General features: G+C 43.8%; 1 protein-coding gene across 2 annotated transcripts in view; it reads left to right on the forward strand.

Moving 5' to 3' along the window:
* Positions 1 to 21,985, forward strand: part of LOC146855704 (endogenous retrovirus group 3 member 1 Env polyprotein-like) — a 264,638-nt gene that overhangs the window by 172,051 nt on the left and 70,602 nt on the right. For both annotated transcript variants that reach the window (XR_014981370.1, XM_085653600.1), the window contains one exon: positions 12,045 to 12,094. Coding sequence is in view for 1 of the 2 variants with exons in the window: in XM_085653600.1 (XP_085509726.1) it covers positions 12,045 to 12,094 (50 nt within the window). In the remaining variant the exon portion in view is untranslated. The remainder of the gene's footprint in view (positions 1 to 12,044; positions 12,095 to 21,985) is intronic.

The raw sequence follows: 21,985 nt of genomic DNA on the forward strand, positions 1-21,985 counted from the left end.
TCCTGTAGCCTCCCCGTCTGGTTCCCATTGGCTCTGCGGTTCTTCCTCTTGATTGTTCTGTGCTTTCTCCTTGTTCTCCTTTGTTTGCTGCGCCCCTGCCTCTTCCTCGTCCTCTTCCCCTCCCACGGTTTCCTCTTCCTCTTCCTCTCGGTGTTTGTTCCTGTGGAGGGGTTGGTCTCCCCGACTGCCGCCCCTTCTTCAGCACTCGGAATTCGTCCAAAAAAGTGGCCGGTCTAGTTATTACTTCAACCTCAGATGAGGTGCTGGTTGTTCTTTCTGAGAAATCTGTATCCGAGTCATCAATTGTAGGGGTTGTTTGGGCCGTGGTTTCCGTAATAATAGTTGTATCCTTGTCTATTTTGGATGGTTGGATGTCATACATGTGATCGTATTTCCTGCTGTAAGTTAATATACGACCTGATTCGTAGTCTATGCAATCTCGGTGCAGCTTTCTTTGTTTCCTTATTTTTATGTCCTCTTCATGCTGCATGAGTTTTGTTTTCAATTCTTCTTTGAATTTTTTGATTGTAGCTTGTTCGTTATGTGTTTTGAGTTCTTCTTCTATTTCTAGTATTTCTTTCATTATGCTCTCCCGATCTTCCCATGCATATTTGACAAGAATGCAGAGCATAGTTCTTGAACTTTTCGTCGAGTTCTCAGACCATTCTTCCAACATACGTGGGTTAGGGGACTCATATGATGGTGTGGTATAGATTCTTAATCCGCGTGGTACCATCCCTTTGTCTATATAGTCTTGGAGGGAGATCGCCTCCCACCATTTTGATGTTTCAGATTTTTTTAATTTCTCATATTTTCTAAGTTTCATTGTGAGGGTAGTGTCAATGTTCGGTCTTATCATCCCCTGTTGAGTTTTACCTGGTGCTCTTGCTAAGAGCGTTTGTGCTGCCAGCCGCCTTTGCGAGTCGTCATCCATATCCATGGGCAATATAGTCTGTGAACAATGTAAATTAGCTAATTCTTGCACTTCAGAATTAGAAAGTTTGTCAATAAACAGTAATTACGAAGCCTCGTTTTTACTAAGTAATGTCTTTGAAAACACCTGAAACTTTCTCCTAGTTTCAAAAAAGTTACCAGCTCCCCTTCAAAATATTTGAAGTTCCCAATGCCGCTTGAATATATTCTTCAGAGGAAACTCCCATCGGGTTTCAACAGGGACCCAAGACCAGAAAACGTAAAGTCAGCATACTGCTTGACACAGTCACGGTGAGGGTAATACCCCGGTCCTCGAGTACATGAATACGAACTCCCAATGCCCTCCCAAAGAACAGCCAACTAGAGACGCCTACCACACACACAGAAACGCAGCCGAACAAGTCAGCGCGTATCCCACGTTAAACTCACGGATGTGATCTGCGGGGCTGGCTTACCTCTAGGACGCTGTCACGAAGGGTCTTCGATGACACGGGCAGGTTCCACTCTTGTTAAATTCCAGTCTCCTCGAATGATTCGGCGGCCGGCAAAAATCCCTCTTTTTGATTCAGAAAAGACGCTGTCAGCTCCTCCTGGGATTTCGCCCGTTGTTGGGTGGTGCGCTACGCCGGTAGAGCCACTGCCGGCAAAATTGTAAACTGGTTGTCTGCTAATAAGCACAACGCACTCTCAGTCGCTTACAGGTAACTTTAATTCGCACTGTAACGCGTTTCGGGAGACACGCTCCCTTGGTCACACAGTGTGGAATCGGATCACACGCTACCATTAGTACAAGGTGAAATCAACATAGTCAAGGGACTGCCAGTAAACAGTGCAAATCAGTACGTAATCATGGCGGCCATGTTTTGATGAATTATCGTACTACATATAGAGTAATGAGGCCTTAATTCAATTTTTCTAACCACTTGGTTTTACTGTTATACATCTACAAGATGGCCGCTCAGATTATTTTACAGTTACAGCCGACAGTAAATGTGACCATAATTACAATCGTTAACAAGTCACTATGACGAAGAGTATTGAATTGGGTGCAACACATAACTGTCAAAATGAATATTAGGCCATTCTGTTCTGAACATTTCTGTATATGGTTTATGCATGCCTATCAGGCTGTACATTACGACACCTCTTTAAGATGGCCGCCATGATTACGTACTGATTTGCACTGTTTACTGGCAGTCCCTTGACTATGTTGATTTCACCTTGTACTAATGGTAGCGTGTGATCCGATTCCACACTGTGTGACCAAGGGAGCGTGTCTCCCGAAACGCGTTACAGTGCGAATTAAAGTTACCTGTAAGCGACTGAGAGTGCGTTGTGCTTATTAGCAGACAACCAGTTTATATATATATATATATATATATATATTTATATATATTACCTACTGGCGGTCGCCAGTAGGTAGTTATAGTTAGGACCCTGTTTCCATAGGAAATCCGCAACATTCTATTTGGAATAACTTTGGCGCCGGTCGACGAATCCTCGCGAAATTTTCAAAATAGGTGGGGCGCTACGCTCCGCTCCTACCCTGAAAGTCTCGGGGGGATTCGTCAAGCGGGGGCCGAGAAAAAAGGGGGTCCCAAAACGCGTTTTTCCCATGCATTTTTCCATAGGACCTTTAGACACAGCTACAGCCCGAACGGCTGAACAGAGTTACTTGAAATTTGGCAGAGAGGTAGTCCTCAGGTCAAGGAAGTGCCTTTTGTAGGTCTGGTGTAAATCTGTTCAGTAGTTCCTGAGAAAATAGCATTTAAATCAATATATATATGTGGGCGGAGCCTAACCACACATCTCATCCTGAGATCTGATTGGCTGTCAGCACTTCATCCAAGAAGTGTTGGCAGCCATCTTGGGACCAATATACATGATAGCACCTCATTAAAAAGCATTGCAGTTAATAGAAGATTTTAAGACTTTAGTTACATTATAAATCATTTGTTGATGGTACCATACTCATTTTAGGAATTGTGGTATGTTCTAAGGTGATTTCACCATGTGAAAAAGCCTTCTGCTGGGATATCATGATTGAGAGAAAAATATTTTCTCATGCTTTTACCACAGAGGTTTGGAAGGTGATCTATAAGCTAAACTGAGAGCTTATTTTCTGTAAATTCACATTATCTTTCTCAGTCATGTGAGAATGAAGTCTGACATTCTCAGTAAAACATGTACATCCAACAAGGGCAGATACTGTCAGTTGATTCCTTTGTGTTCTACTGCAGCTTTCCAGAGTGTTCCAAAGAACTACTAGAGCGCTAACCGTCCTACTTATGATAAATGTATGGCACACCTGAAGCCATCTTGCTTGGATTAAAGTGGTAACTCTTAAAACATTTAATTTAAAAAGGAACAAAATGAGGTGGTTCATTTTTCCATAAAAAGTATGATTAGTGCTGCATAAAGAAAAATTAGGGCACATTTTGAGTGACTTCTCAAATCCTGGCATGCAGACTGAAACATGCACTTTCAATACCAGCAGCAGTTTTCCCTGGTGAGCAGTAGCTTTACTACAGTGATCTAATGAGCAAAAAGAGTGCTAACATTCTGATTTTATGGCAAATGTGTGACACATTTGAATGCCTTCTTGATGGAATCAAAGTAAAAAACTGAAAGTATTTCCTACTGAGGAGACTGCAGTAAATGAGGAAATTAGGAAACTTCATAACAAATAAGTCTCCCAAGATGGCCACCAGAGACAAAAGAGCCCAAATGTAGCCCAAATATCACCCAGATGTAGCCCAAGTATAGCCCAATGACAGAATGTCCAAGAATGTTCTTAAAAACAACTAGAGCACTTACTGTCTTCATTATGACAAAAGTATGGCACACCTGAAGCCATCTTGATTGGAATAAACTGGTAACACTTAAAACATTTAATTTAAAAAGGAACACAATGAGGGGGTTCATTTTGCCATAGAAATTATGATTAATGCTGAAGAAAGAAAATGAGGGCACATTTTGAGTGACTTCTCAAATCCTCTTCTATTTCATTAAAAAATTCTGACATGCAGACTGAAACATGCACTTTTAATACCAGGAGCAGACTTCCATGGTGAGCAGTAGTTTTACTACAGTGATCTAATGAGCAACTAGAGTGCTAACATTCAGAATTCATGGCAAATGTGTGACATATCTGAATACCTTCATGATGGAATCAAAGTAAAAAACTGAAAGCATTTCCAACTGAGGAGACTGCAGTACATGAGGAAATTAGGAAACTTCATAACAAATAAATCTCCCAAGATGGCCACCGGAGACAAAAGAGCCCAAATGTAGCCCAAAATCACCCAGATATAGCCCAAATATAGCCCAATGACAGAAGTGTGCAAAACACTTATTATTTTGTGTTTTTGCAGTGTTATATAGTGCAGACTTGTCAGGTATTGGAGTGCTTTACATGAGCATTGGTTACATCACACAAGAACAAATTCATTTTGGTTGTAGACATGGGGAGACTAAGTGATTTGACCAGAATCACAGAATGTCGAGCTGAAGCAGAAACTTCAACCTGGTTCCCCAGTTGCAAAGTCTGCAGTTCTGGAAGTAACACCACATCCTCTCCCCTAAGTGCAACATTTAATCAAGTTGTCAACTAGATAAAAAAACATAAAGATAACAAATAATTTAAAAGTGCTTTGTCGCTATTTGAAAACTCAGAAAATATGTCCTTATTTTAGTCTTTTAGAGCACTAACCATAATTTTGATGCCAATAAGACCCTCTCATATATGTAATTTCTAAAGGAATGCTCTAGGTATTACAGTTTTGATTACATCAAGATGATGTCAGGCGCTCCACACTTTTGTAATAAATATAGAATGTTAGCAATCTAGTTGTTCATTAGGATACTGTTGAGAGGCAGAGGCCAGGGGCACGGACTCTGAAAATTGAAGGCAGGTAGGAGGGTGCAAAGGCAACAATTTAACCACACTGAGCAGGCAGGAAGGGCCGTGGAAGCACAACAGACTATGGAGGGCAGTGGAAAGGGGGGCAGGGGCAACAAACCAACAATACAGGACTTGCAAGAGAGGCTGTTGGAGGGAAGATCTATTACGGGTCAAGGAAGCTAGGGGCGGTCCCCAGAGCCCCGGGAGCCACCACAGAACTGAGCAGGAGAGTGAGTCAGGGACAAAAGGGGCACCTTAATTTGAGCCGGGGTGCCTAGGAACGCTTGCTCCAAAAATGAAGAAAACAGACATATGAGACATGGAATTGGAGGCAGAATACAATGGCAGTTTAATGAGAAGATGCAACTTCAAAGAAACCGCAGAATAGAGACCTAAAGTACAAAATACAGAATCCAGATAATCATACAGCTGTCATGATATTCTCTGTATCTCAATTAATGGACTGACAGAGAGAGAGAGAAAACACATCTATAAATGCATCATGAGAAACAAGTTACACCAAGGAAAATGTTACCTAGGGACACTCACATTTACTCTTAGAGCAAGCATTCCTGCAATTACAATACAACATCTTTTAAATGCAAAAGTAAAGAGAACAATGGTTAAACATAACATGACATTTCATATAGGTAAAATAGAATAAGATACTTCAAGCAAAGCCGAGCAAGACATTTTAAGCAAAGGAAGACAAGAGCTCCCAGTTCTTGGGGAAAACCTGCACAGCCTGTTAACCTACATACAGACGGCGAGGTTGTCCGTCGATATCTGTGGGTGCTCCCTTTTTATATCATTTTGTGGGCTCCTTTGCACGCTACATCTACCTACGTATGCTACCCAAAAGCTTCGTCTGCACATTTTACCAGACATTTCGTCATTTACCCACTTAATGCTGACAATGGACTGGGTGAAAAGGTCAGTCTCTCAGGCCAATCGCTTATCGTAAGTTCCATAGAGCAAGCAGAAAATAATGGGTATTGTACAGGAATTCAATATATTCATGTATAAAATCTCCTCAGTTCTCCTAACTTGACGCTCTGCGGTTGCCACTTCCTTAAAAGCGGGAAACCTGCCCAGGAAGCAAGTACCAGTCCAGGATGCAGCCTACTGTATGTCGACAGCTTCAGGGGGATGTTGAACTTTGATACCGAGCACGGAGCACTCGGGTAGGGTGGGGGCTACTAGTTTGGAGCAGAAGGCCTCGCAGACCTGCCTTCAGACTGCTATACACTAAAATTGCAGAGCTATGGTCAATTTAACAAAGAGGCCTACATATTGAACAGAAGGGCCTACACAGGGGTTTTATGCTGGCTGAGTGGTAAGGATGTCTCAGGATAATTATATAGCAACACAGGACCCGCTGGTCAATTTAATACGGCCTACAAATGCGGCTGGCAGGGCAAGGACAAGGGTCTCATGCTTCAGGTGTGGACAGAACGGGCCAGGGGCCCCCTGTGATACAAAATCTACCCTCCTTCAAGGCTGTGGCAATGTAATAGACCATTGTGGGCAGAAGGAAGAGGCAATGGTAGTACAACCATACATGCCAACAGACCCGATTCAGCCAGGAAACGTCCAATGTTTTTAAGCTCAAATGGGCTTTATTTGATCTGTCTCCTGTCTACAATATCCTCTTTTTCAATGTAACTCAAAGGGTAAAATCAATACCCCAGTTTTTTTTCAAAATCTCCCTCTTACCAAGTTCAAAATGTTCGAAAGTATGGTACATTGGATCATGGAAGGAAATGGGATAGGGACATGGACTTGGATAACAGAGGACAGGAGAGACATGGAGAGGTGCACCAAACTGACCCTGCAGGGCAGGCATCAGGGTTTGCAGCAGCACAATACACCACACAGGGCATGCAGGACGGGAGTGCAGCACAACAATCCATAGAAAGCAAGAGGGAGGGGACAGGACCATGCACATGGACAACAGAGAACAGAGGGGCAAGAGGCAATGGTAGCTAGCTGACCATAATGGACAGACAGGAGAGAAGGCTGCAGCATAACAGACCATAAAGGGCAGGAGGGACGGATCAGGGGCATTACAATGGAACAGACAAGCCAGGAGGGAGGGAGTAGGGGTCTGCACATGTAAACAGAGGGCTGGGGGCAAGGGGGCAGGGCAGGAGCAGCAAGATGGCCATGGAGGTCAGGCAGGATGGGCACTAGAAGCAAGACACAACATGAAGAGCAACAGTGAGACTGTGATGGCATACACACAGACCATGGAGGGAAGGTGGGAGGGGCCATGGCAGCACAGAAGACCATGCATGGCAAGTGGGAGGGTTAGTGGCAGCACAATGGCTATGATGGGCAAGAAGGAGGGTGCAGGGGCATGCACAAAGGACGATGGAGGATAGAAGGGAGGGTCAGGACCTGTGCACAGACAAGAAAGTTCAGGGGAAGGGGCCTCACAACAGACCACACGGGGCAGGCAGGAGGAGCAGTTGCAGCACAACAGACCAGGGAGGGCAGAAGGGTGTGGCAGTACAATGGACCATGTAGGACAGGAGGAAGAGGATAGAGGCATGGCATGTGGACAGGCAGGGTAGAGGTGGCAGGGACAGGTTACAGTCATCTGACAATGCTAGGCAGGTGGGAGGGGAGTGGCAGCTCAACAGAACACTCAGAGTAGATAGGAGTGGCAGGTCCATGGGACATGGTGGGCAAAAAGGATGGAGCAGGGGCATGCACAAAGACATCGGAGGGCAGGGGGAAGGAGAATAGGGGCAGCAAGCTAAGCACAGAGTTTAAGCAGGAGGTCAATGATGGGGCATAGAATTGGGCAATGGAGGGCAGGAGGAGTGGACTGGTACATCATACTAAATTGAGGGCAGTGGCAGCACATCAGACCATGCATGGCAGGAGGGAGGAGGCTAGTCCATGGATTCACACAACAGAGGATAGGGAGGAGGGGGATGGGGCAGCAAGCTAACTGTTCAGAGAAGGCGGGTATTAGAAACTTTATTGTTTTTAAAACATTTTGTCTGTGCAAACTACTTAAAATATGAACAAGTATGCAGCATAATCTCACTTTTATTCAGGAAGAAGAAGACGTTAGTGACTGTGACTCCGGGCTCACTTGGCAAAAACACCCCCTGACCCTCCACCCCCTATCGCAAAATGTAATGCCCGTGAAAAGGGTAGGTGAACACAGTGTTATATAGAACATAGTCCTGAGAGCACGATTGAAAATGAAAACTAGATATAGTGTATGGTTTAAACTATGCACCAAAAAGTGTGATATAAGATGAACCAGGCGTGAAATATAATATGCAATACATTGTGCGCAATGACAGATTCATTGGAGAGCGCGAGATAGCACAGGCACTAGCGTGTGCTATGCGATATGCGCCTTGGAGTGTAATATGCACAGGGCAGTGTTGTGTAACCTAACTAGTCTCTAAAGTTGTAATATAAAATATGTGCTGGGGAGTGTAACGTTGCATATGCACTGTGACAAAGATATGGATCCCAAATTGTAATATGTATGGCATAGCACTGTGCGTTATAACATAGGCATCGAGGAAGGCACGTTAGATGGGGCAATATAACCCGTGCGAAGACAAGTGTGGCATGACATTTTCACGGGGGGGTGTTACAGTGCACATGGGCTAGAGAGTGTCATAGCATATGCACTAGCTAGTGGAATACAATACAGAGGTGTGTGGCACTCGGCAGGCAATGGTGGGTGTAACACAGCATTGGGCTCTGTCAGGAGCGCGCTGTGACTCGCAAGTGATGTTCGTCCCCTTTCCAGAGAGTAAAATAAAAAGTATTACACATCCGGCAGTGGATGTGTGTTTTATTAACTGTGAGGGGGGTTTCTTGCATAGTTTTGGTCGAATTTTTGTCGAATCCCCTTTGAATGGCTTGGTGTGCATGTGTATTAAATGTGCCCGTCAATAGCTACCCATGTTTGTATAAATAAACGACAAGGGTGTCTACCGGGATTAGGCACGGTAGAGCATCAGACATGTCAGAGCTTCACTAGTGGTGTAAATACATTCCACGTGGATTAATTGCATGCATAGTCGCCTTTTAATGAATATCACGCAAATCGTCATGGTGATAGGTACGTACGGTTTGTCCAGCATGTCCTAGGTGTGTCTATAAATATATATTTTTTAAAAATAATAAAAAACAGTGGCCGGCCCTGGGGATTGGGGTCAAAAAAATATAATTAGGAGACAGGCCCTGGGGGATGGGGTCATCAGGGCCAATAAATTAGAATAAGAAGGGGAACCACACAGCCCCCCTTCTTAAAAAAAATAAATAAATAAAAGACTGGCATCGTGCCGGAGGCCATGCCCCCTCCATGCAGCACTCTGCAAACGCGCCCCCAACAGGCATCTCCAGTATGCGCCAGGGAGCTGCGCTGCAGACAGGTGTTCTGAGGCCAAGCCCCTTTTTACACCTCTCTGCAACGCAGCTCTGTGGCGCTTACTGGAGGTACCTAGTGGTCTAGTGTGACCCTAGGGACCCTTAGGATTCAAGGGGACTTAATCTCTCAACTTAGAACAGCCACAGGGCGCGTTTACACAGTGGTGAAGGGAGGGGACGGGGCCTGAGGTGACGTGTGCAAACACGCACCATGGCACGTTTTAAATTGGGGATATAATTTCCCTTCAATACTGAGGGCCCCTGGGGGCTAACTAGCCCACCAAGTGCTTCCAGTAAGCGCCACTGAGCTGCATTGCAGAGAGGTGGTCCAGGCCGTGCCACTTTTTACACCTCTCTGCAACGCAGCTCTGTGGCACTTACTGGAGGTACCTAGTGGGCTAGTTGGACCCTAGGGACCCTCAGGACTCAAATGAACTTAATCTCCCAACTAAAAACGGACACAGGGCGTGTTTACACAATGGTGAAAGGAGGGGACGGGGCCTGAGTTAACGTGTGCAAAAACGCCCTGTGGCCTGTTTTAAGAGGTAGTTTTAATCCCCATGCCCTATTATATACTAGGGGCTTATAGAGGAGGTAAGGCTAATCACAGGGGGACCCCAACGCATAATGTTCCCTAGTGTATGTAGGTGTTTTCACTGTATTCTAAGTGTCTTTTAACATAGCACTGGCTCTAGGACTGGTTAGTCAGACTCAGTTACCACCAGTATCCGTCTGAAAAAGTTGAGGGTACAGGATGATTTTGCAACAAGGCTTCTTTCTGCTCTTCTTTTTGTTCTTTCTGCACGTTATCCTTCTTCCTGCACTTATCTTCGTATTTGAGGACTTCTGTTGCTTCTTTCTGCACTTCTTTTGTTTCTTTCTGTGCATTTTTTCTTCTTTCTTCACATGTCCTATCTCTGTAGGCATAGTTAGAAATTAGCATTTAAAAAACCTTTGAAATTAACAGAAAAAACCATAGGTTTCAGGCACGTTATAGTTAGGAATTAGCATTTAAAAAACCTCAGAAATTCACTGAAAAAACCATAGGTTTCAGGGGTGTTATAGTTAGCTGGACTTTTCACTTGTACCAAACCATTGAAATTCCCCCGTTATAGTTAGTTCAGCTAACTATAACTCGCGCGCCCGCAATGCACTGCTGATGACGTCACATATTACATCACTCATGACATGGTCAGTGACATCACTCATGACATCACTGATGACATCTCAAATGACATCACTGATGACATCACTGATGACATCATCCTTGTGATAGAGTGGCAGACCTCCTCTCACCCTAATATAACCTTTGATACACACATTCAAAAATAGAGACTAAAATTTTCAAAACAATGGACATACCAATACCAGTTACAACAACCTCTTCAGTAATTCTAAGATCCACATACACATCCACTCATTCACCAACAGTCCAATACAGTCACTCATACATGTACTCACTCATCATATGTACTCATACACCTATACATCCTGTTACACAATGCCACTCATCCATAGTTACTCACACACATAGTCACTCATGCTAATAAAGAATCAAACATACATTTACTTGCATATACAGTTATACACACACCACCACACTTACTTCTACGGAAACTTACACATACTTAGTCTTTTAAACAATCACTTATAGAAACACATACTTATTCATACAGGAACTCTTTCAATCTCTCACTCTCACATATACTCACATATATACACCAATAGTCACATATACTAGTTTAAAACATATGTAGTTACTCATAAAGACACTATTGAGACAGTCATTCACTCACTAACACACCCATACACACACTCATCCACCCATACAGTCCTGCACACATACTGTGTTCAACACATACAAACAGTGAGTCACTCATTCATGCACCTATGCACTACGTAATACCCCCACCGAACCATGCAGACACTCAGACTGATACTCAAAAAACCAACTAATAACCTATATAGACACCCATGTAGCTACTCACCAACCCATGCAGCCACTTATACACAAAGTGAGAGACTGATACAGATATTTACATATTTAAACATTACTCACTAAGCCATGTATTCACTATGATACACTTAATCAGTCAGTTACACAATCAATTTTTCAAAAACAAATCATCCATTTAGACACTTATATACCCATTTATTCTTCCATCAACCTTGAGATATACATATATAAAACATATTTAATTTTCAGAATAACACACATTCACTGGATGATGTCATCAGTGATGTCATCAGTGATGTCATTTGAGATGTCATCAGTGATGTCATGAGTGATGTAATATGTGACGTCATCAGCAGTGCATTGCGGGCGCGCGAGTTATAGTTAGCTGAACTAACTATAACGGAGGAATTTCAATGGTTTGGTACAAGTGAAAAGTCCAGCTAACTATAACACCCCTGAAACCTATGGTTTTTTCAGTGAATATATATATACACATACACGCAAAGAAACAGCGCTCTGTCGAGTGTGTTGGTCTGCACCTGCAGCGCCCCTGTGATGAAGCATGCCACTGCATAGTGGGTGAGGGCTGTATTAAGAAATTCTTTGATTTTCCGTATCTCTTTGTTTCTCGTTTCAGCTATGACCTATAGATAAAATACGGGACAGGAACCTCATAATTCAATCTAGGTTAACACCCTTGGTCCTGTTTTTTACAGTCCTGCTCTCTTTTTTGTGAGTTTAATACATTGGAAGGGGAGTCAGAGAAGGCTCATTCCCTGGTCTCTTTTTTGTGATTTTATGGTATGGTATAACTGATGTTTGGTTGTCTTTCTTTTTCTTTAGGTGTCCAACTTCAGGATGGCTCCGCCAGGAGCAGTGAGAAAAAAACAACAGTAAGTATACAGGTGGAATTTTGAGGTTAATATTTCTTATACCATCACCACACCCTTTTTCGTGATCAAATGATGGGAAAAGTAATACTAGGTGGTACAAAATAACATGGACCTAGAGTGTTCTCGAGGAACTCATCCCTTAATGCACTGCACCCAGGTGACCCAGGAATTCATTCCCTTTCCTTACACAAAGCTTTATTTAATTAGGGCTCCTGTCCTTCCTTCTACGACTCTCATATGCGTCTTTTTCCCTATCCGGTTTGCCCCTCAGTAAACAGGTGCACTCCCACCCGGTTATTGTCACCTAGTTCGAGTAACCGGTCCAGTCTGAAGAGGACCCTTCACTTACTGGCTGGTAATTAAGGCTCTTTGGTGGTTTAAGTAAAAAGTGTAGGTTTCAAGCTCTGTCATGCTATGTGGCACTGACGCGTTTGAAAACCCAGTGTGCAACACAAATAAAACGCCTTCACCGTGACCTCCCCCCAACAATCCCATGCCCTTCCCTCGTTACCCACTACGCTGCAACAATCCTGAGTTGTGGTGGCTCATCAGCCTCCTCTGGTGGCATCCACCACTCCTTGCTCCAGGTCTCCAGGGTTCCATCAAGGTTGGTGGCGTCGTTAGCTGGCTCCTCTACATCGGGGGGGTTCACCTGTGGGTCGGCTGGGTACTCCTTCTTCTTAAGGCTTTTCAGCTTCCCTCATAATGCCTCCTTGACACTCTGCAGCGTCCTTTTCTCCTACTTTCAGCCATCGGATTGGTTCTTGCCTTTTGGGGCCCTGCCCACCTGTCCAGAAACATAATAGTCCCTTGTTATTTGTTGCTGGTGTCTACTCTGCTTAGCGCATTCTTTCATTTTTACATAGGTGTTCCTGGTTTCGCGGTGGCCGTCCATGCGAACCAGGGGTTTTTCTCTTGGTAAGTAGGGGGGCTCTAGGATCTTCTCCTTACATCGAAATGTTCTTATATTCCACACCCCTGTACACTCAATTGACTTTAGGCTTTTGAAGACAGTGGGTCATTAGAATGGCGGATGGACTTTTGTTTGTCCGCCATCCAATCATATTTGGGACCACCCGCCTACAAGTCAGTGGTCCCACAGGGCAAATTAGGATGCGACCGTCACCGTGGCGGTCTCATTGCCCATGTTTTGTATTGTCCCAAGTGCTGCGCTCTGCAGCAGCCGCCACAAGACAAAACAGACACCCCACACATATCCCTGCACTATATGGCAGGCACCATGCAGGTCCTACCACATGGTGTAGGGATATGTAGGAGGGGCACCATAGGTGCCCCAAAGGGCCTATGTCCCTGGAGTTAGGGAGGCCCACTATTGTCCCCCAAATCCGTTTCCGCCTGCCCTTTTGCTACGGTTTGACCACTGCAGAACGACCAGCGGAAAGAGATATTCTAAACCCTACGGCGGTGCCTGACAGACCCTGTCGCCATTCTGGGACTACAGGAAGGTCCGACAGGCAGCCAGATAAAGATCACCTGTCGGGACCGTGGCAGTCGGTGTTTCCGACCGCCACCCGTCCAGAAGCCATTGTAATTTGGCAGACGGAGATCCCTGTTACGATGGCAGAGGGACTGACACCGACAGCCTGCCATCGTAATCAGGACCATAGTACATACTCAGTCGTCTTTATATCTTTCAAGACAAGGTATAGCATGTAAAATTATTTACAAGGAAAACATTGTGGTGTCAGAGAGACAGCAGAGCAGGGCGTCGCCTATGTCAAAGTGCAAGAAGACTTCAGCTTGAACTAACTTTCTGAAGTCAGTTCAGGGAGGAAGGGATTCACTTTCTTCAGCAGGGAGAGTTTGTACGATCCTGTCTATATTTTCTTGCTAATATTTTCATTGAAGCAAAGGTCAGCGTGAAGGTTGAAATCAATTGATAATACATTCAGTGTCAGCTGCTGGATGAATCCGTTCAAGCTCATTTCAGACAGACAGCTTGAATTTGTGATTGTTACTAATAAGGAACACAAGAAATTCTGTCATGGTCAGGACAAGTTTTAGGAAGACTCTGGACAATCAATTTTTAATGAGATTGGAGTAGGTTTTAACTCACAGTATGTCATAAATGGTGGAGATTTTTAGGTATAGTTATTGTTCATCAATGTATTGATTGGATTTCTTGCTCTTATTGGCAAGTAGGGGTCCAAGTGGTTTCAAGAAGTTGTTGAAGATGATGGGGAAGAGGATAAGGCCATGGAGCGTTCTGCAGGAAATTGGTAAATTCTGGGATATTGAGGATCTGGGCAAACTGGTGGCATTTAGTGAGGTACAAATTGAATCATTGAAGGACCATGTCAGAGAAGCCCCTACCTGTCTGAAGCATGTGAATTAATGCATGGTGGCCGACTATGTCGAAGGCTGCAACGAGGTCAAATAGGACCACGAGGCAAGAGTCATACTTGTTGATAATCAAAAGGGAATCACCAACTATCTGAAGGGTAGCAGTATGGGCTGTATGTAGTATGGGCTGCAGCAGTACCTGAAGCCAGATTGGTTGCCCTGTAAGAGGTTATTATTGCTGATATGATCTTTTAATTGAATGGTGATGGCTTCCTCAATTATTTTACTAATGATTAGAAGATTGGTGATGGTGTGCCATATATATGAAGCCCAAAATTATTTGATTGCTGATACCTAATCTTGAATTGGTGTTACAGAAGCCAAACATTTGGTTATGAACAACTGAGTTAAATTGAAGACCAAATGATAACATGATACCGAGTATACAGTTACTAAAGACCATGGGCCCGATTCATAGAACTAACTTAAGACAAAATCCTAAACTTACTACCATTTTGGTATTCACAGAAGTAACTTACTCATTTTGGTATTCACAGAAGGCACTTACTCATTTCGGTATTCACAGAAGTTAGGAGTCCTAACTTTAGGACTCCTAAATGCCTTCTGTGAATACCGAAACTCTTAAAATTAGGATTTTTCTCAGTTTAGGAGTCCTAAAGTTAGGAGTCATAACTTTAGGACTCCTAAACTGAGAAAAATCCTAATTTTAAGAGTTTCGGTATTCACAGAAGGCATTTAGGAGTCCTAAAGTTAGGACTCCTAACTTCTGTGAATACCGAAGTGAGTAAGTGTCTTCTGTGAATACCAAAATGAGTAAGTGCCTTCTGTGAATACCAACATGGTAGTAAGTTTAGGATTTTGTCTTAAGTTAGTTCTATGAATCGGGCCCTATATTTATAGTTGGTCATAATGGGAACTATAAATTGGTGGCTCTTCTGCCTCGCTAATCTCACAGTTCCCCCACACTAGTTACAGTAAGGGGAAGCACTTTGTTTACACCTGCAAAAGCCAGGTTGGTTTCACTTCTGCTAAGTGGCCTGTCCACAAAGTAGTCTCTAGGTCACAATGACGCACATCCTGCCTATTGAGTTTAGGGAGGCAATCATTCATTTTTCCTGCCCATGTCCACCATGTGAAGCTTGGCGGACATGGGTAGGCAAAATTCAGAATGGCCCTCACATGTAGCCAGAAAACTTCCTACATGACTGGGTCTTTTGACTGCCAAATCCTGCTCCATCCAGGTACCTACCTCTGGATCTCCTTGCCTACCGACTTCAGACTGGAACTGGATCACTTGAAAGTCAGAAAATCCTTAAAGGCCCACATTTTCACCATGGCATCTGAATAATGCCATCCTCACTGTAATTGCACGAACAACATGTTCTTTAGTCCATTGGTCAGATGCCTAAGACTGGTCCACCCTAACACCTGGGCTTGACTTACTTCTTTCAGGCTTTATCATCTTTGTACTCTTTTGAGGCCCTATTATTGACTTTGATTAATAGTCTCTTTCCTACTCTGAGCCTTTTCCGGCTCTACAGCTCTGCTTTTTGTCTGCTCGGAGGCCTTTAAACTGGTGCTTAGAAGTGCATATTAACATTATTATTATCATCGTCATTATCCTCATCATCATTATTATTATTATTGCTGTAAATGCATATATTTGTTTTTATACAGAGAAAAAAAAACTCCTTTTTTGGGCAGTTATTTTCTCCGTCCAAAAAAATAAGTTTAAGTGGTCACTTTAAGCATGCACCTCCAGTCCTCACAAACCTTAAGGACTGTGAAGGGAGCTGCTGCAGCAACGGCAGCCTTCACAGCACATGCATGCCCTGCGAACCAATCGCAAAGGCATACATGACCCTGGAATTCCTTTGAAACTTATCCACAGGAACATGGTCAACCTTGGTTCAGCATGTTCAGATATGGCAATATCCACAGTTTCTAAGAATAGGGTAGTTTCTGCCACATTTTAGATGGTGCTCTGGAGTGGTTGTAGTAAATAGTGGAATAGAAGACACAATATTATGGGGTACATACGTCTCTATGAGTGTAATTTAAATATTACTTAGGCTAGAATCGCACATGAATGGCACATTGAAGTTATCTACCTCTAACCTGATGTCTTGAATTTAAATAGATGGTCTAAGATGTCTATAAAGACAAAATCAAAGGTAGTGCTTGGAATGTAAATATTTCTAATCATGTAGTCAGTGTATCCAAATCATTGATTTATATTCACTAATCTGCCCTCAACAGCCACTCTAGCTTTGTAGGTGACATACTTTAAATCTGTGTCCTGAAGAATAGCAGCGCTGGAACTGGAATGGTAACACTGTGTAGGGGTGGGGTTATTGTAAATTAATGCAATAGCTGTGAAATGATCTTGGTCGCATGAAAACTGATGTTGCACCAGAGAGCAGGTTAATGCCTCCAAATAGGAAAGTACTTTATCTAAAAGGTGATAATCCAGGCTTGACAACCAGTCACTAGAACCCCTTAGCCAGCTCTAATTAGAAACAAGCACTGTTGACGCCAATAGGTCTCACGTTTGGGACTCATTGGCTTTGCCAATGGTTTTTAGGCATACTGTACAGCATCTTCAATGCTGTGCAGCATTGGCTAAAGAAAATCAAACAAAAATAAAATACATTATTAACTGGTGGGAAAGTCATTTTGTAGGCAAGAGCATCCCTTTTATTTTACTTACAGAGTGGAATCCGTACATGAAAAAAATTAGTAGTGCAAAATACTTTTTTTTTTAAGCCTTGGTGGGGGATAACAACATAGAGGGTGAGGGAAGCATCACAAAGCATTACAAAGGACACAGGTGGGTGAACCAATACAGTGTGCGGGAGGGAGACACAACATGGATGGTGTGGCTGGTGGAGAGCAAAATGTAGAGCATGGATGAGGATGGAAGCAACACAGGGTGGGGGATGTCGGATCGCCTCTCATGGACAGAATAGACAACACTGAGAGGCAGTTATAATGTATTTCTATTTATTTGATATACCTAATGCCTTGAGCTTGGGCAGCTACCTCTGCATCCCTGTATCTCTTTGATTCAACCCCCGCCTCTGCGACTCCTCCCCACTTCCAGTCCCCATCTCCTGTTCTTTGCCTGCTTACATTGCCACCAGGGTCCTAGCACCCTGGTGTTAAGGTACAGTCACAACATTACATCTCCCCCCACTTAATCACTGAACCTCATGTTGTTGGAAGTCTCTAGATTTCTTCAATGAGACAAGTAGGTCTGGGGCATGCTTGCTGTGGCCGACGCAAGGGACTTGATTACATAGATTTCAGAAAAGCAAGAAGGACACTAGGTCTTTGACTGCTGGTTGGCTCATGATGAGTGTCAAAAACAGCATCTTCTGAGATGTCCGCTGCTTCTGTGGTTCTGAGATTATAATTCTTGAAATGAGCAATCATTTGTGTCACTTTCTTATTTTCAGAGGCCACAGTGACCATGGTCACTTTATATTTGTAACTTGAAGTGGGTGTGTATAGTATGGGCACTCTGAATTCTTCCTTTGCTCTTCTCTAATGAATACCCAGTCTCCATCCTGGATAGTAGACATTCTTTCCTATCCTCGAGTGTCTGCGTATTCCTTCAATTTGGCTTTCTTGTTTCAGTCTATCTTCGTCAGTTCTTCATACCCTGGAGTTCTGTGGGCACAGTTGGCTGTGTTTTCGCAGGTGGAAATTCTCGTGCTCACAGTTCGACCCAACATTAGAGTGGCCAAGCATTTTCCAGTAGTGTTGTGAGGTGTGGTCCGATAGGCCCGCACCACCTCATTTAGAGCCATCTGGACATCTCGCCTTGTTAATTCTGCTTGTTGGATAGTTTTCTTTAGTGTGGCCATGAATGTCTCTGCCATCCTATTGGCGTGAGGCCACATGGGAGTGATCTTTTTGAGCTTGAAGTTAAGGTGTTTGGCAAATTCAGCAAAATTATGCCGACTGAATGGAGGACTATTGTCTGTTTTAACTACTTTAGGAATTCCCCACGCTTGAACGTTTTATCCAGTATTGGGATGTCACTGGCTGCCTTTGTGGATGACACTTGCTGAGCAATTGGGAATCTCGAATATTCATCCATTATGACGATGATGTATTTTCCGGACTACAGAGGGCCAAAGAAGTCAACAGCTACATAATGCCATACACCGTCTGGCAGTTCCAACATTTAGTTGCGGGGTGGCTCTTCTCGACCGACTAGCTAACACTGAGGACAGTTGTCAACAGTGGTTTCAACCATGAGGAAAGGAAACCAGACGTGCTCCCGTAGTGCCCTTTTCATAGCCACTACGCCCCTGTGCCCTTTGTGTGCCAGGTTGACTACTCCTTGATGCAGTTTCCTAGGTATGACAATTCTTTTATATCTGATCAACAAACCATTGGCGGTGCTTGACAGCTCTTCTTTGATTTGGTGGAAGGAGGCCAGTTCTCGGATGTCAATCTTGTGAGCACTCTGATGATCATCTAAGTGCCTACACGAATTTGTTCGGAGGCTATGGGCTACATCTTGGAGAGTTACATCCTCTGCAGTGGCTTAGATGATGGACTCCAGTAGGACAGCGGGTGGTCTTGCTTGGTCAATTACGAGATTGATGTATTCTTCAGCCAGTGAGTGTTTTGTCCTTGAGGACATTCTAGAATGTCTGGATATGTAGTCTGCTGGATTGGCTTCCTTTCCCGGCTTGAAGGCAATTGTATATATGTGTATTCTTGAAGACAGATGCCCCATCACTCAATTCTGGGTTGCATTTTCGCTTGGGGGTTTCCAAACTTGGTGATGAGAGCTTGATGGTCCGTAATAAGTGTGAAGTGTTTCCCGTAAATGAAGATGGGAAAATTCTCACAGGATCAGAAGACTGCCAGGCTTTCCTTCTCTGGCTGCAACTGTGCTTTTCCGGTGTCGGTTAGGCTGCGACTACCGTATGCTACTACATGCCAGTAGTCACCGTCTGTGTTAAACTAGGCTAGGATAGCTCCTAGTCCCACAGGACTGGCATCCACTGTGAGTTCTGTCTTCTTGCGAGGTTTGAAATAGGCAAGATTGATGGCAGCCCCTATGGAGTCTTTGATTTGTCTGAATGCATGATTGCACCTTTCAGACCACTGAAAGGGTTGGCCTTGCTTTGTAAGTGCATGCTAATGATAACTTATGGTGGCATAGTCCTTGATATACCGGGCAAGGTTGCTGGCCATTCTAGGAATGAGCGGACATCACTGATATCACGTGGGCAAGGGGTGTCATTTAGAGTGGAGACCTTGTCAGGATCAAGCCTAATACCTTCATTGGAGAAGATGTGTCCATAGAACTTTAGTGTGGATTTGTGGAATTCACATTTGTCTCCGTTGAGTGTCAAATTGGTTCTAAAAGCGTGTGACACACTCGATCCAGTACTTTCTTATTGTCCTTGATGGTGGCACCAAAGATAAGAATATCATTTCTGTAACTAAGTGCGTTAGGAATGTGGCAAATGACTCTGTGCACTGCCTCTTGAAAATATTTTGCTGTGGATGAAACACCGAAGCGAAGTCGTTTATACCTGAAGAGGACTTGGTGAGTAGAAAATGTGGTAATATAGCGAGACCTCTTGTGTAGTTCAAGCTGATGATAGCCCTTGTTGAGGTTTAATTTTGAGATTTATTTTCCCCCATTGGGTAACATGATCATATCACTGATGTGAGTCCCCTGGTGTCTTTCACGTTCAATTGCAGTGTTCGGTGCTATCATATCAACACATAAGCGCACCTTGCCTTCTGACACATGTTTAGGCACTACAACCACTGGAAACACACCGAGGGGATTGGCCTCGATTATCTCTCAATGATGTCTGCCCTAAGAAGGTCCTGTAGTTCATTTACCACTTCTTTTTGTGGGTGGAATTGAACTTTTCAGTGATGTTGAGCTACTGGCGTTGATGTGTAAACAAACCTGAAAGTGAGCCATTTTTCCAAGTCCTGTGAACAGTTTTGGGACCGTGCTTATGATGTCTAGTTCATCCTCCATTCTAAATAGTATTTATACCAGCTTCAGGCGTTCTGCCGTGAGTAGGCTGAGAAGACAATCTGCTGCTTCAGGTCCGTCAATGACATGGATTTGAGCTTGGACTGATCTGTCTTTGTTAGTGAGGTATGTGTGAAATTGTCCCAAACATCAGTGATTCTTTGGACATCAGGGTGTATACTCGAACAGCAGCTTTCTGTAGCCTGGGTTTTGGATTCATTTTGTTGTATTCTGTGCCACAGGTGTAGTTAAGTGATGCTCCGCGGTCTAGTATGAACTTTGTTGGATGGTTTCCCATTTGTATAGGGAGTCTTGGATATTTCTTTAATTTGTCAGGATCAGGTATTATGCAGACATATTCCTCACTGTCTTGGGAAGCTGGAGAGAGAGATCTCGACCCGCAAGACATGGAAGGGTGAGATCGTAAAGTAGCATGTAACTGTATGCTTAATTGAGACGAGCTGGTGGATCGTTCACCCCTGTCATGGAGTGCCTTCGCGTGATGTCATGTTTGTGATTCTCTGACAGATTTCTGAGCTGCTCTGCACACTTTTCCAAAGCGATTGTCTTTTCCGCAACACCAACTTCGTTGACCCATAACAGGACACAAACCTAAGTGCAGATATTCTTTCCAAAACAATACCATTCCAGCTGTTGTTCTCACCTATTTCCACTATGTTTTTGGCCTGTGATGATGATCTGCAGGTCTGGGATGCTGTTGGCGTTCAGGTGAGCGGTGTTCCATGCGTCAAGTTTGGAGTTGGAAAGTCTGTTGTCTTTTTTCTACTTTTCCCACTACCAGTTTTTTTGTGTGTTCTTCAGCTTGATCATTGATTCTGGCCAGCTCTTCTATTTCTTCCAGAGAGTAGATCTTCTTTAAGAGGCGTTGACGTAGCGATTCCGGTTGACATTCCTCTATGATCCGCAGGCGAAGAGCATCTCCAGTCGTGAAGATGTCATATTTACAGTAGCGGAAAAGATGTCTGAGATGTATGATGAACTCCCCCATAGATTCATCCTTTTTTTGAGAGGCTAAGTTGAAAGTGTAACGTTCGTAGTCAATATTGCGTTTGTGGAGAAACTTTCTATTGAGTGCCTCGCGGACATCTTGATATGATGCGGACGCATCCGCCGCTAATTCTTTGATGATCTGTCCTACATCTTTGCCTATGAGTTTGAGCAGGGCGATGAGTTGCTGATTTGGGTCTGTGACTTGTGACCCTGTCATGAAGTCTTCAAAGTCAGCTAGCCATTCTTGCCAGCGAAGCCCCATGACACTTCCAGAAGTGAGAGGCAGCGGTTCCAGTGGCTGGTTGTGGTTAGCTGTTTTGTTCGGGAAGTGAGGAAACATCAGCTCAGAAGTTGTGTGTGATAAAGGCAGTTGCTCTGAGAATAGGAGATATGAATGAAGTAAATGAATCCTCCACTTTGTGTATGCATAAAACAGGCGTCAGAAGGCTTTGTGAGCACTATAGATAGTGAGGTAATGATGATGAGCAATGGTGCCTGACTTTAAAATGACCGCCGCTGTTTTTTCAAAGCTC

Source organism: Triturus cristatus, chromosome 4_1 (genome assembly GCF_964204655.1).
Source record: "Triturus cristatus chromosome 4_1, aTriCri1.1, whole genome shotgun sequence".
Lineage (NCBI taxonomy): Eukaryota > Metazoa > Chordata > Amphibia > Caudata > Salamandridae > Triturus > Triturus cristatus.